The sequence below is a fragment of the Rhinopithecus bieti genome, unplaced genomic scaffold, assembly GCF_001698545.2.
Source record: "Rhinopithecus bieti isolate Rb0 unplaced genomic scaffold, ASM169854v2 scaffold_495, whole genome shotgun sequence".
Classification (NCBI taxonomy): domain Eukaryota; kingdom Metazoa; phylum Chordata; class Mammalia; order Primates; family Cercopithecidae; genus Rhinopithecus; species Rhinopithecus bieti.
The window spans coordinates 703,792-719,277 of record NW_016803120.1 but is presented as its reverse complement, the minus strand read 5'-3'; the positions used below and the strand labels follow the sequence as shown (position 1 = coordinate 719,277).

At 41.1% G+C, this 15,486-nt stretch overlaps 1 protein-coding gene across 8 annotated transcripts in view; it reads right to left on the bottom strand.

The window, feature by feature from the left end:
• The window catches only part of TTBK2 (tau tubulin kinase 2), a 181,863-nt gene that overhangs the window by 89,260 nt on the left and 77,117 nt on the right, over window positions 1-15,486 (bottom strand). For all 8 annotated transcript variants that reach the window (XM_017858979.1, XM_017859127.1, XM_017858920.1 and 5 more), the window contains one exon: window positions 6,437-6,510. In XM_017858979.1, coding sequence (XP_017714468.1) covers window positions 6,437-6,510 — 74 coding nt within the window. The remainder of the gene's footprint in view (window positions 1-6,436; window positions 6,511-15,486) is intronic.

Sequence of the window (15,486 nt, the reverse complement as noted above, 5' to 3'; positions counted from 1 at the left end):
AAAAAAAAAAAAAAAAAAGACATCAATATGAATCATGGCATACTTTCTCATTTTTAAAAATGCATTTCTTAAATCCATCCACTTGAAAAAAATAAAAAATAATGACCAATCCACTTTCAACAGACACCCACATCATCTAGATTCTGGTCTCTAAATATCATTTCCCATTAAAAGGAGCCAAGGCTTAATGGAGAAATGGCTGATTCCAGATCTGGAGTATGAAATATACAGAATGAGCCTGGTACATAGTATTGCACCAAAAAATAAGGATGCTGTCAAAGACTGCTGCAGCCTAGTCCTAACAAAATGAATCCAGATCCAACATGAAAGAAGTCCCTGCAGCAAAAGATGAGACAATTTGAATATTAAAAAAACCATAGGCCAGGTGCAGTGGCTTATGCCTGTAATCCTAGCACTTTGGGGGTTTGGGATTAACCTGGCCAACATGGGGAAACCCTATCTCTACTAAAAATTAAAAAATTAGCTGGGTATGGTGGTGTGCGCCTATAATCCCAGCCACTTGGGAGGTTGAGGCAGGAGAATCGCTGGAACCCAGGAGGTAGGGGTTGCAGGGAGCCAAGATCGCGCCACTGCACTCCAGACTGGGCGACAGAGTGAGATTCCATCTCAAAAAACTAAATAAAACTGCAATAATTGAAAGACATCAAATATGTTAAATCCATGCATTTATGGATTTATTATATAGTTATATACGATTATGTTTATATTAGACAACCAATTCATTATCCTAAAAACTGATAAATAAAATAATCAAGTAGTAGTCCTGCCTTTCCTATGTAAAATATACTTGAGGATAACCTAATACTGAATGCAGTGCTTTTTAAGAAGAATTCTAGTTAACAAAAAAAGAATAAAATGATAGAACACTGTATTTGCAACTCCCATTAAAATAATGGATGATTATTACAAATGGGTTGATAAAACCATTAGGAAAAAACCATTGGGAACTTTAAAATGGATGGATTAGACTGACAAGGCCTGAACCCATTGACTAATCTCAACCTCACTAAAAGAGAGACAATCAGACACTACCTCCTGATGTGATTCAAGAGGAAGCATACAACCCACCTCTGAAGTATCCTTGCAGAGTAAATCTGGAATCTTATATAATCATCAATTTATAGAAAATACAGGGGACAGAAATACATATTAAAGACAACCACAGGGAAACAACCAGCAAAATCCAGAATATGGTAATGTGCGCATGTCACATTCCTCCATTTTTATCAACATCAACAAACACAATGAAAAGAAAATTGCAAGAAAATAAAAGACAGAGGGAGAACCAATATATTGAAAGAGGCTTAAGAGACAGGCAATGTGTGAACCCTATTTGGAACCCAATTCAAATAAACCAAATGTTAAAAAAAATTGTTTTTATTAAAGAGATGGACAATCAAGGAAATCTGAAGATTGGTTTGATATTTGTGCTATTATTAAGGAATTATTATTGGGTATTTTGGTTACTTTAAGAGAAAAAAAGAGTTCTGGTCTTCTAGAAATGTATATATATATAAAATATACCTTGGATTAGCTATAATTTCGGGAGGGATAGGAGAAAGAGAAAATACTTGAAACAAGATTAGCCATATACTGATAGTTGTTGAAGCTGGGTAATGAGTAGATGGGTATAAATTATACTATTCGCTCTACTTTGTGTATGTTTAATTTTTCCCATAATAAAAAGTTTTTGGCCGGGCGCAGTGGCTCAAGCCTGTAATCCCAGCACTTTGGGAGGCCAAAACGGGCGGATCACAAGGTCAGGAGATCGAGACCATCCTGGCTAACATGGTGAAACCCCATCTCTACTAAAAAAAAATACAAAAAATTAGCCGGGTGAGGTGGCGAGCGCCTGTAGTCCCAGCAACTCGGGAGGTTGAGGCAGGAGAATGGCATAAACCCGGGAGGCGGAGCTTGCAGTGAGCTGAGCTCCAGCCACAGCACTCCAGCCTGGGCGGCAGAGCGAGACTCCGTCTCAAAAAAAAAAAAAAAAAAGTTTTTAAAAGGTTGTAGGTATTAGGCAATCTAGATCTACAGTTGTACTGGTTACAGAACTCGAAAAAATGTTTTGCACCTCCATAGTTGATGTACTTATCACAATATATCACCCTTAGGCTATACTAAAGATGCTCATATAAAGCTTCAGTGGTGACAAAATATTAGGTGAGACCTGGCCAATGTCCTGCAAGGGGAATTGAGAAAAAAAAAGTGTACAACTGCTTGAGCTCTGTAAGATTTTAAAAACCATTTTAACGCCGAATAGTTAGAATTTCTACAACAGAGATAGGGTTGTTCCTTAAAAAATTTTAAGGCAGATATTATGTAATTGAATCAGCAGGAGGAAAAGAACAAGTTTATCTTAAGAATAATGAATTTATGGTTTTTAGAATAAATTAGGACTCTCTGTGGGAAGCTGAATACATGGAGGAGACTCAGTAGTGATCTTCCATATGTCAAATAAGAGAAAATATGCTCTAGCGGTTACGCCAGCTTTAGCCTAATTCCAAATCAAGTCAACCACAAACTGTACAGATGGGAGTTTAAATGGGTTAACTTTCTTGTTACAGGAAAAAAATATAGCATCCAATTCAAATGGAAAAGTTCTTAGACAAATCCATAGGAACTTGCCAAAGGCCACAAAGGTCATCATTGTCTAATATCCACCAGTCTCTGGGGTTTCCCAGTACCAGGAGCCTTCCCATTTACAGAAAGTCAGATTTAGGTAAGTACAAGAATGAAAATGAGTATATGCTAAGACTGAGAAAGACTCTGCAGATTAAAGAAAAAAACCTGCTTTCTATAATTCTCCAGTCAGTAGTAACTTGAAACAAAACAGTTTTCTCTTATTACTGCCTAAAGAATACTGGGTTCAGGCTTCCACCAAGCTTTAATACCCATCAAGTAGGCTAGTACCAGACAAATCACAAACCTCCTTGAGACTCAGCTTCTCCATATGCAAAAGGGGATAAAACTTGTTCTCTCCTCCCCATGGGGGTATAATGAGGATCAAATAAGATGATAAATCCAGATGAAAACTGTAAAATGTCACACAAAAATTTATATTATTACTAGCCAAAATGAGAGAAAGCAGGATCCAAATTAATGATCTAAAAAGGTTGAGAGGCTGGGCGTAGTGGCTCACGCCTATAATCCCAGGGCTTTGGGAGACTGAGGCGGGAAGATCACCTTAGGTCAGGAGTTCAAGACCAGCCTGGCCAACACGATGAAACCCTGTCTCTACTAAAAATACAAAAATTACACAGGCGTGGTGGTGCACACCTGTAGTCTGAGTTACACCGGAGGCTGAGGCAGGAGAATCACTTGAACCCAGAAGGTGAAGGTTGCAGTGAGCTGAGATCGTGCCACTGTACTCCAGCTTGGGTGACAAAGCAAGACAACGTCGAAAAAAAAAAAAAAAAAGTCCAGGCGTGGTGGCTCACGCCTGTAATCCCAGCACTTTGGGAGGCCGAGGTGGGTGGATCACTTGAGGTCAGGAGTTCAAGACCAGCCTGAGCAAAATGGTGAAATCCAGTCTCTAATAAACATAAAAATTAGCCAGGTGTGGTGCCGTGTGCCTGTAATCCCAACCACTTGAGAGGCTGAGGCACAATAATCACTTGAACCCGGGAGGAGGAGGGTGCAGTGAGCCGAGATCACGCCACTGCGCTCCTGCCTGGTGACAGAGTAAGACTCTGTCTCAAAAAAAAAAAGGTTCAGGGATAGCTGCTTAAATAAATAAAACCAGGCTGGCTCAAGAGTTAGTAAATCACATGACTCAAAAAGACCTTAAGGTTACATCTACAGAGGTTAATATCTTTAAATGAAATCTGAAGGATGGCTGAGGGAAACAAGAAAAGCCTCCTGATGAGAAGAGGAAGCATTTAGGCCAGGATCTATGTCTCTAGAATCACTGTTATTTAGATAACTTGAAAGAAAATAAAGAAACCGCCTGGGCACGGTGGCTCACACATGTAATCCCAGCACTTTGGGAGGCTGAGGTGGGCGGATTGCCTGAGGTTAGGAGTTCAATACCAGCCTGGTCAGCACGGTGAAACCCTGTCTCTACTAAAAATACAAAAAATAGCCAGGCATGGTGGCGGCCACCTGTAAACCCAGCTATTCCAGAAGCCGAGGCAGGAGAATCACTTGAACCCGGGAGGCAGAGGTTGCAGTGAGCCGAGATTGCACCATAGCACTCAGCCTGGGTGACAGAGCCAGACTGCGTCTCAAAAAAAAAAGAAAAAGAAAAGAAAGAAGTCAAATGCCCAAAACAATGTTTGCTTAAGATGAAAAGAAATACTGAGAATTCTAGATCTAGGCAGCAAGATCAAGATGAACCACGGTTTTTAAACTTTGAGGGTGACTACAGCTCAGGAGGTGTGTGTGTGTGTGTGTGTGTGTGTGTGTGTGTGTGTGTGTGTGTGTTTTCAGGGGCAGAGGTAGTGTCAGAGAAAATAGAAAGGTTTTCCTCTTCTCCCCACTGTAGCCATTATTCCAATATTCCTATTCTGAATTTCTTTCCTCTGGACCTAACTCCACTACCATCTAAAGAACAGGGAACAGGCCGGGGGCAGTGGCTCACGCCTGTAATCCCAACACTGTGGGAAGCCGAGGTGGGCAGATCACCTGAGGTCAGGAGTTCGAGACCAGTGTGGCCAACATGATGAAACCCCATCTCTACTAAAAATACAAAAATTAGCCGAGCTTGGTGGAGCACGGCTGCAATCCCAGCTACTTGGGAGGCTGAGGCAGAAGAATCGCTTGAACCTGGGAGGGGGAGGTTTCAGTGAGCCAAAATTACGCTACTACACTCCAGCCTGGGTGACAGATCAAGACTCCATCTCAAAAAAAAAAAGAAAAAAGAATAAAAAGAATATATATATATATATGGAACAGAGTTATGTTACTGACGGAAAAAAAAGAAAAAGAAAAAGGAATGGCATTTCTCCTCTATCTCAACTACTGTTTAAAGTTTCAAGTACTCAAGACTGGTACTTGCTATGGTTTTTCTTTTCTTTTTCAATATTTATTTCAGGTTCAGGGGTACATGTGCAGGTTTGATACACGGGCAAATTGTGTGTTGCTGGTGTTTGGTGTGAAAACGATTTTGTCACACAGGTAGTGGGCACAGTATCCAACAGCTAGTTTTTTGACCCTCACCCTCCTTCTTTGCTCCACCCTCAAAGTAGGCCCTGGTGTCTATTGCTCCCCTCTTTGTGTCCACGTGTACTCAGTTTAGCTCCCACTTATAAGTAAGAACATGCAGTATTCGGTTTTCTATTCCTGCATTAATTTGCTTAGGATAATGGCTTCCAGCTGCATCCATGTTGCTGCAAAGAACATGATTTCATTCATTTTTATAGCTGTGTACACGTATCACATTTTCTTTATCCAGTTCACCACTGATATGCATGTAAGGTTAATTCCACTTGTTTGCTATTGTGAATAGTGCTGCGATGAACACATAAGGGCATGTGTCTTTTTGGTAGAAGGATTTTATTCCTTTGGGTATACACCCCGTAATGGGGTTGCTAGGTTGAATGGTAGCTCTGTTTTAAGTCCTCTGAGAAATCTCTAGACAGCTTTCCACAGTAGCTGAACTAATTTATATTCCCACCAGCAGTGTACAAGTGTTTCCTTTTCACTGCAATCTCACCAGCATCTGTTATTTTCTGACTTTTTAATAATAGTCATTCTGACTGGTGTGAGCTGGTATCTTACTGTGGTTTTGATTTGCATTTCTCTAAAGATTAGTGATGTTGAACATTCTTTCATATGTTTTTTGGCCATATAGGTGTCTTATTTTGAGACATATTTTGGTGTGGAAGTGGGGTAGTTATCTTGGAAGTAGGTTCCCGACAAAAAGGATGAGCTAGGATCCCTTCTTCACCTTCCTTGCCCACGTGCATACTTACTTGCACTTCCAACTTCTACTATGGAATGATGCAGCAAGAAGGCCCCTGCAAGATGTGGGTCCCTAGAGCTAGGATTTTCCAACCTCCAGAATGGTAAGAAATAAATCTCTGTTCTTTATGCATTACTCAGTCTTGGGTATTCTGCAGCAGCACAAAACAGACTAAGACAATACTTTAGAATACAAATGGAAAACTGGAATCCCTAAGGTAATGAACAGTAGAAGGGGCAAGATTCACATTATATCCCCTCATCCACCCAGGGATCGAAAACTGCAAAGATGACAATCCGTAAAGATACAGGTCAACTCAAATAGCGGACAAAGACAATTATTTCATTTTTGGAAAATCTGTATCGTCTGTTTAAATAAAGCTTCATCTGCACAGTATAAAACATTCTCACATGGTACTAAGAATATTGTTATTTTTTATTCATATTCACTGTAATTGTATATTTTGATCAAAACGGAAGGATTTCAAGACACGTTTTCAAGGTAACCTACCTGCAACTGCATGACCACATAGTTGAATCGATCATTCCTCCCACAGCCAATAAATCTACAAACATGGTCTTTCCCTGGATAAAAAAAGAAAGAAAACAGTGGAAAAGAATATACTATGGTTTCTCTTAAAACATTAATAATTTGCTTTTCTGTATAGTATTTTATGATTGAATATAAAATACATCTTGAGAACCTTAAGGATAGAAAACTTATATTATTCAAATTTTCTACCTACCTCCTCTCCTCCCAGGCACTGTACTATTCCTTTATGTGGTCAAATAAATGATTATTTGAATGAATAAATAAGCAAATTAATATATGAATGAGGAAACAAATGTATGATAATTTATTTAGGGAGGAAAAGATTAAGTGGTCAATTCAGATCAACCTGCCCAGATACGATACATATGAAGCCACAGAACAACAAAAAAGAACTACGTTAGAAATAGAAACCCTGAATTTTAGATATGTTATGGTACTCACTGCTATGACTTCTGCAAGACCCACAATCTTTGGGGGCCTCACTGATGCGGATTCGCCCAGTGATTTTCAATCTGAGTTCCATCTGAGAAACCCAGAACAGTGCTGGCTGGGGCACAGAGGGGAGCAGGGGTACAGCAGAAATCTGATTAAAGAAAAGCATGCAAAGACCCCCCCAAAAGAATTGAGCCACATGCATAGGTTAGTGTTTTTCAACCCTGGCTACTTATGAAAACCATCTGGAACACTTTATTTTTGTTTTCTGACACCACTGACCCGAAGGCAGTGGAAAACTTTTTAAAGATTCCTAAGTTCTATATTGATTCAGAATCTGTGGAGAAAGATACAGAATATGAGCTTTTCAAAAGTTCGTTGTTTTTTATTTTTTTGAGGCAGGGTCTCACTTTGTTGCCCAGGCTGAAGTGCAGTGGCATGATCTTGGCTCACTGCAACCTCTGCCTCCTGGAAGGCTCAACTGATCCTCTCACCTCAGCCTCCCGAATAGCTGGGACTAGAGGTGTGTGCCACCACAACTGGCTGATTTTTGTATTTTTTGTAGAGATGGGGTTTTACCATGTTGCCCAGGCTGGTCTCAAACTCCAGGGCTCAAGCGATCTGCCCGCCTCAGCCTCCCAAAGTGCTGAGACTACAGGCATAAGTCACTGCACCTGGCCTCAAAAGTTCTTTAAATGATCCTAAACCAGGTAGGACATGGAGAGATATTTGAAAACTACTGCAGGGTAATGAGAAGTATCAAAAAGATTTTAAGATAAATAATAATATACTAAAACACTGTGGCAGCAATGAGGAGGGTAGACTACAAAGGGGTCAATTCTGGTGGAGAAGGTCACTCTGGGGGATAGTTACAATATCCAGGAGAAAGAATAAGGGGATTAGAGACAGATAAAATAAGATAAATCTGACCGATATTAAAGATGTAGTTTTTTACTAGAATTGGCAAAATTAAATGAAAAGTTGTACCAAAATAAGAGAATGCAGTAGGTTGTATAGATTTTAAGTGATATTAAAATGTTGAATTTTAGGACAATCAAGTGAATTCAGTAGACATTGTAAGTTCAGGCCTGGTGCTGAGACCAAAAGGCAGAGCTCCAGATGTACACTGAGGAACCCTTAATTCATGGACAATAGATGGAAGATTGACAAGTGAAAGAATATAAGAGGAAAAGAAACTTCAGCACATAATTTGGAAAATGCAACATTTAATTATTATTATTATTTTTAAAACAGGGTCTCACTATCTCGCCCAGGCTGATCTCAAACTCTGGGCTCAAGCAATCCTCCCGCCTCAGCCTCCCAAAGTGCTGGGATTACAGGCGTGAGCCACCATGCCCACCCTAGAAAATGCAATATTCAAAGCATGAGCAAAAATAAGAGTCCCTCAAGGAAACAGAGGAATAGCCTGAAAGATAGGAGGACACTGAGAGAGGGGTATCACAGAAACCGAGGGAGAACACTTCATGAGGGCAGAAGTGGACATTGACAAGTATATAGAAAGGCTGAGAAGTACTAACATAAACAGGAAGTCATTAGTGAGTCAAGGGGCAGAAGTCAGTTTATAATGGGTTAAAGAGTAAAGAGAATATGAAATATGAGGGGAGACAGTCTTTGAAGGAGCTTGCTTAAAAGTAAGGAAGAGTAACAGGCCAAAGCTTGAAGACGAAGATTTGGTAGACTGATGAAACACTCAAAGAAAATTTGCCTCCTAACTGGCTTAAAATATAAATACAATTAAGACGCAGCAAAGCCAGGGGCAATGACTTCGCCTATAATCCCAGCTACTTGGGAAGCTAAGGTGGGAGGATTGTACGAGGCCAGGAGTTTGAGACCAGCCTGGGCAACATAGCAAGACCCCTTCCCTTTAAAAAAAAAAACTCATTTTTTTGCATCTGTGTTATCAATCAGTACAAGATTGCTCTCTCATTCTCTATGTTTTTGTTTAAAAAGGGGGTTATAAGCTAGCAAGAATGGGTGCAATGGAGAACACAATAATTCACAAGGTACACAGTACATGTTGATCACTTAATACATATTTTACATATATTTGCAAAACAGTGCTATCTATTACACTGTAGTAAGAATGAAAGGATCAAATGATGATCATTAGCAACTTACTCTTGTCCTCAGCTTCAAAGAAACAATAAAAAATAAGTCAAATAGTGTTTTCCTTGCATTATCCATTCCTTAAGACTCTACTTTTCTGTCATGTACAGGGACCATATCTATCTTGTTCTGGTACTAAAAACACTTTTGCAAAAACTGTAACAGTGAGAGACATCCAACATAGCTGATTCTACCTTGCTTCTAAACTCACAAGCTAACTACCTTTGCTCATCCCTACACACAGGCCAAGCTGACTATGGGAGGAATTTAGTTTGCAGTTTAACTTTAAAGCAAGGATGATAATGGCCCCTTCTCAAAACAAACCCACTCTTTCTTTGGGGACAGACACTGCTTTTATAAAACTAATGAAAGGCCAAAAACAGAATTATGGGCCGGGCGCGGTGGCTCAAGCCTGTAATCCCAGCACTTTGGGAGGCCGTGACGGGCGGATCACGAGGTCAGGAGATCGAGACCATCCTGGCTAATACGGTGAAACCCCGTCTCTACTAAAAAATACAAAAAAATTGCCAGGCGAGGTGCCGGGCGCCTGTAGTCCCAGCTACTCGGGAGGCTGAGGCAGGAGAATGGCGTAAACCCGGGGGGCGGAGCTTGCAGTGAGCTGAGATCTGGCCACTGCACTCCAGCCTGGGAGACAGAGCGAGACTCCGTCTCAAAAAAAAAAAAAAAAAACAGAATTATGGTAGGCGCCTGAATTCTGTTAAGGTTTAGGCATAGTTAAATAACAACTAGTCATTGTTTCCTAACTTACCTTTTTGTAATTGCCTACTACTCAGGAGTCACTAGCTGGTGGCGATAAGATTTGTAACTTCTGGCTGGGTGCAGTGGCTCACACCTGCAATCCCAGCACTTTGGGAGGCTGAGGCAGGCAGATCATGAGTTCAGGAGTTTCAGACCAGGCTGGCCAATATGGTGAAACCCCGTTTCTACTAAAAATACAAAAATTATCCGGGCATGGTAGCACGTGCCTGTAGTCCCAGCTACTCAAGAGGCTGAGGGAGAAGAATCACTTGAACCCAGGAGGAGGAGGCTGCAGTGAGCCAAGATTGCGCCACTGCACTCCAGCCTGGACGACAGAGAGAGACACGGTCTCAAAAAGAAAAAATATTTGTAACTTCCCAATTGCCCCTACTGGTAACATTGCTATTGTGAAACCTAAGACTGGTGTTTGAGATATTTTTTAGTGGACCAACTGATACCACCCAGGTGTCCCCGACCCAGGAAACGACTGAGCACATGAAGATAATTTCAATACCCCCGTGATTTCATCCCCAACTCAACTAATCAGCAGTGCCCATTCCCTAGCCCCCTCCCCACCAAACTATCCTTAAAAACCCTAGTTGTCAAATTCTCAGGGAGGCAGATTTGAGAACTATCACACACCATCCTCACTGAGCCACACTGCAATTATTAAACTCTCTGCTGCAACACCAGTCTCAGTGTATCGGCTTTTTCTGTGCAGCAGGCAAAAAGAACCTGCTAGGCTGTAACAGTACCTGGCACAATACCCAGTAAAGAGTGATTTAAATGCTCAATGAATATGTGTGTGGGCAGCAAGCCACCCAGGTGCTGAGGCAAGAGGCCGAGGGCACAAGCTGTTCCAGTAGAATAAAACATATAAAATAAGAATAGTTATGCTAGATATAGATCATAGATATGATTACATATGAATATCATTAATCATTAGTTTGTAGCAACTACTCTTTATTCCAATATTATAATAATCCTCACTCTACAATCATAACCTAGGAAAAACCAGGTCATACAGAGGAGTTGAGGAGACATAGTGAGAAGTGACTATAAGATAAGAGTGTGAGCCTTCCGTCATGCCCGGGCAGGGCCACCAGAGGGCTCCTTGGTCTAGCGGTAACACCAGCGTCTGGGAAGACATCCTTTGCCAAGCGGACCGTGGTCTAGCGGTAGCGTCAGTGTCAAGGAAAAACACCCACTACTTAGCAGACTGGGAAAGGGAGTCTCCCTTTCCCTGGAGTTTAGAGAAGACTCTACTCCCCCACCTCTTGTGGAGGACCTGACATCAGTCAGGCCTGCCCACAGTTATCTGGAGGCCTAACCGTCTCCCTGTGATGCTGTGCTTCAGTGGTCGCGCTTCTAGTCCGCCTTCATGTTCCATCCTGTATACCTAGCTCTGCCTTCTAGATAGCAGTAGTAAATTAGTGAAAGTATTAAAAGTCTCTGATATGCAGAAATAATGGCGTAAGCTGTCTCTCTCTCTCTCTCTCTCTCTGCCTCCGCTGCCGGGCAGGGAAGGGCCCCCTGTCCAATGGACATGTGACCCACGTGACCTTACCGATCATTGGAAATGGCTCACACTCCTTACCCTGCCCTTTTGTCTTGTATCCAATAAATATCAGCGCAGCCTGGCATTTGGGGCCACTACTGGTCTCCATGTCGTGGTATTAGTGGTCCCCCGGGCCCAGCTGTCTTTTATCTCTTTGTCTTGTGTCTTTATTCCCACAATCTTTCGTCTCCACACACGGGGAGAAAAACCCACCGACCCTGTGGGGCTGGACCCTACATATGTGTAAACAAATGAATAGAATAATGGCTAACAAAATATGCATAATATGGGCCAGAAGTGGTGGCTCATGCCTGTAATCCCAACACTTTGGAAGGCTGAGGTGGGAGGATTGCTTGAGTCCAGGAGTTACTAGCCTGGACAACATGGCAAGGCTCCGTCTCTACAAAAAATACAAAAATCAGTCAGGTGTGGGGGCACATGCCTGTACTTTCAGCTACTCAGGAAGTTGCAGTGGAAGGCTTAGTTGAGCCTGGGAGGACAAGGCTGCAGTGAGCTGAGATCATGCCACTGACTCCAGCCTGGGTGACAGAGTGAGACCCTGTCTCTAAATAAATAAATAAATAAGCATAATATGCACACATAATGTGCAAGCATTTTATGCCAGGCTCTATATCAAGCATGTTACATGCATTTAATCCCGCCAATAATGCAAGTATTATTATATTCTCCATTTTTCAGATATAGAAATAGGGAGGTTACTTTGTCCAAAATTACAACCAAAACATGAAGCAGTTTAATGCCAGAGCCTTTGCTCTTAACCATTATGCCCAGAAATGACAGAAACAGATTTTAAAATCAAGTAACACCTTGTCAATAAGTATTAAAACAGGGAAAGAAAGACTGTGACAGAACAGAAACAGGACAATCTACTATATGCCAAGTACTAAACTAGGCACCAGAAATACAAGAGAAATTAAGATCCATGCCCTCAAAGAGTTCACAGCCAAGATATGTAAACAAAAAAAATGTAATGCAGTATGAGTTCTATAATATTAGAGATAAACTGCTGCAGATATAAAGAAGATTCAAAAATTTGGCTTATGAGGCTTCACATGAGCATTAAATCACTAGATTTTACACATTTATGAGAAGAGTATTCTAAAAGAAGGTCACCCACAAAGTCATAAAGGATCTAAGTACATGTGATAGATGATTGAGATGACAGGCTAGAGGACTTGATACGAGTTAAGGTAGGCTGAGGTGGGAAGTATGATCAGACAAGAAAAGTAAGCTAAAACCTTATATGCCACTGTGGTATACAGTAGTCCCTTGGTATCCATGGGGGAGTGGTGCCAAGACCTCCCTTGGATACCAAAATCCACCAATACTCAAGTCTCTGATATAAAATGGGGTACCCGCCAGGCATGGTAGCTCACACCTGTAATCCCAGCAATTTGGGAGGCCAAGGTGGGTGGATCACCTGAGGTCAGGAGTTAGAGACCAACCTGGCCAACCTGGTGAAACCCCATCTCTATTAAAAATAGAAAACTTAGCTGGGCATGGTGGCGGGCACCTAAAATCCCAGCTACTGAGGAGGCTGAGGCAGGAGAATCACTTAAACCTGGGAAGCAGAGGTTGCAGTGGGCCAAGATTGCACCATTGCACTCCAGCCTGGCCAACAGAGCAATGCTGCATCTTGAAAATAAAATAAAATAAAATGGGGTACTATTTTCCATGTAACCTATGCACATCCTCCCATATACAGCCAGGCTTTGCTTAACAACAGGGATAAGTTCTCAGAAATGCATCCTTAGGTGATTCAGTCACTGTGTGAACATCATAGGGTGTGCTCACAAAAACCTAGATGGAATAGCCTATTACACGCCTAGGCTATACGGTATAGCCTATTGCTCCTAGACTACAAACCTGTATGGTGTGTTACTGTACTGCATACTATAGACAGTTATAACACAATGCTAAATATTTATGTACCTAAATGTGGAAAAGGTACACTAAAAACATAGTATTATAATCTTATGGGACCACTGTCTATCACTGAACAAAATGCTGTTGTGTGATGCACGACCATATTTTAAATCATCTCTAGATTACCTATAATACCTAATACAATGTAAATGCCATGTAAATAGTTGCCATACTGATTGTTTAGGAAATAATAACAGGGAAAAAAAAAGTCTATACATGTTTAGTACAGATGCAATATTTTTTTCCTAATTTTTATTTATTTATTTATTTTATTTATTTATTTTTGAGACAGACTTTGCTCTGTCACCCAGGCTGGAGTCCAGTGGAGCGATCTCATCTCACTGCAACCTCTGCCTCCAGGGTTCAAGCACTTCTCATACCTCAGCCTCCCAAGAAGCTGGGATTACAGGCATGCACCACCATGCCCGGCTAATTTTTGTATTTTTAGTAGACACAGGCTGATAGCCAGGCTGATCTCGAACTCCTGACCTCAAATAATCCTCCCACCTCAGCCTCCCAAAGTGCTGACATTACAGGTATGAGCCACCATGCTCAGTCTTTTTCCTAAGATTTTCAATCTGTGGTTGGTTGCATCCACAGATGTGGAATGCATGGATGTGGAACCCACTGACAGGAACAGCCAACTATAATATGAAATATATTTAGTCTCTGTCCCTGATATTTGTCACCTGGTTTCTAAAACTTATGGAATTTCCTGATAGAAATGTCTTTGTTATTTATGACTCTTTTGATAACAACTGCGTTTATGTTAATCCGGTAACTTGGGGGAAGCCCTATATAATCAGGACGGGGCCAGTCACCAGAAAGACGAAGTGCTTAGAAGAGAGGACTGAACTTTCAGCCTCACCCACCAACCTCCAGGAAAGGTGAGTGGGAGGGCTGGAGATTAAGCTCTATAAAGACTCTTGAACAATCAGATGCGTGAGCTTCTGGTTTGCTGAATAAATGGAAGTGCTGGGGGAGTGGCCTACCCAGAGAGGAGACAGAAGCTCCCCACTCCCCCACACCTCACCCTTATCCATCTCTTCATCCAGCTGTTCATCTGTATCCTTTGCAATATCCTTAATAACCAGTAAACATGTTTCCCTGAGTTCTGTGAGCCATCCTAGCACGTTAACCAAACCCAAGGAGAGGGGAATCGAGGGAGCCCCAGGTTGCAGCCAGTCACCTCAACCTCAGCTCACCACAACCTCCACCTCCCGGGTTCAAGTATAGTTTACGCCATTCTAATGGTGTGCAGTGATATCTCACTGTGTATTCTCCTAATGTTTAGTTATGCTAAATATCTTTTCAGCAACTGATTTAACACTCTATATCTTCTTTGAAGTACCTGTAAAAGCTTATTAAATAATTTTAATTGTTTGTTTTCTTATTGTTGAGTTTTCAGAGTGCTTTATATATTCTGAAAAGTCCTTTGCAGGTGATTCGCAAATATTTTTCTTTCACTCTGTAACTTGTCTTTTCATTCTTTTCATAACGTCTTTTGCAAGCAAAGTTATTTATTTAATGAAATCCAAATTATCAATTTTTTAATTTTATGCATCATGCTTTTGTCATCATTTGACAAGCTTCTTGCCTAAACTTAAGTTACAAAGATCTTCTCCATGTTTTCTTCTAAAAGTTATACAGCCTTCTATCTCACATTTCGATGTGCAGTATATCTTCAGTAAATTTTTGTATAATGTGTGTAGTTTCGGTGGAGGTTCACTACTTTTGTAAAAGGATGCCTGATAGCTCCAGCACCAAGACCATTCGTTTTCCACTGACTCGCCTTTGCGACTTTGTAGATTATTACTGGCCTTCTTTGTATGGGTCAGCCTATGTCCAAAATCTCTATTTTACTCCACTTGATCTATATGTCTATCCCTTTGCCAATACCACAGCCTTGATTATCCTAGTTCTGTACTAAGTTTTAAAACCATATAGTTTGTTTCTTTGCTTATATTTTATATTTTTAGACAGGATCTCACTTTGTCACCTAGGCTGGAATATGGTGGCACAATCATAGTGCACTCAAATTCCTGGGCTCTGGCAATCCTCCTATTTCAGCCTCCCAAGCAGCACGGGACTACAGGCATGTACCACCATGTTGAGTCAATTTTTTTTTTCTTAGTTTGTAGAGATGGAGGTCTCACTATGCATTTTTTTTTTTTTTTTTTTTTTT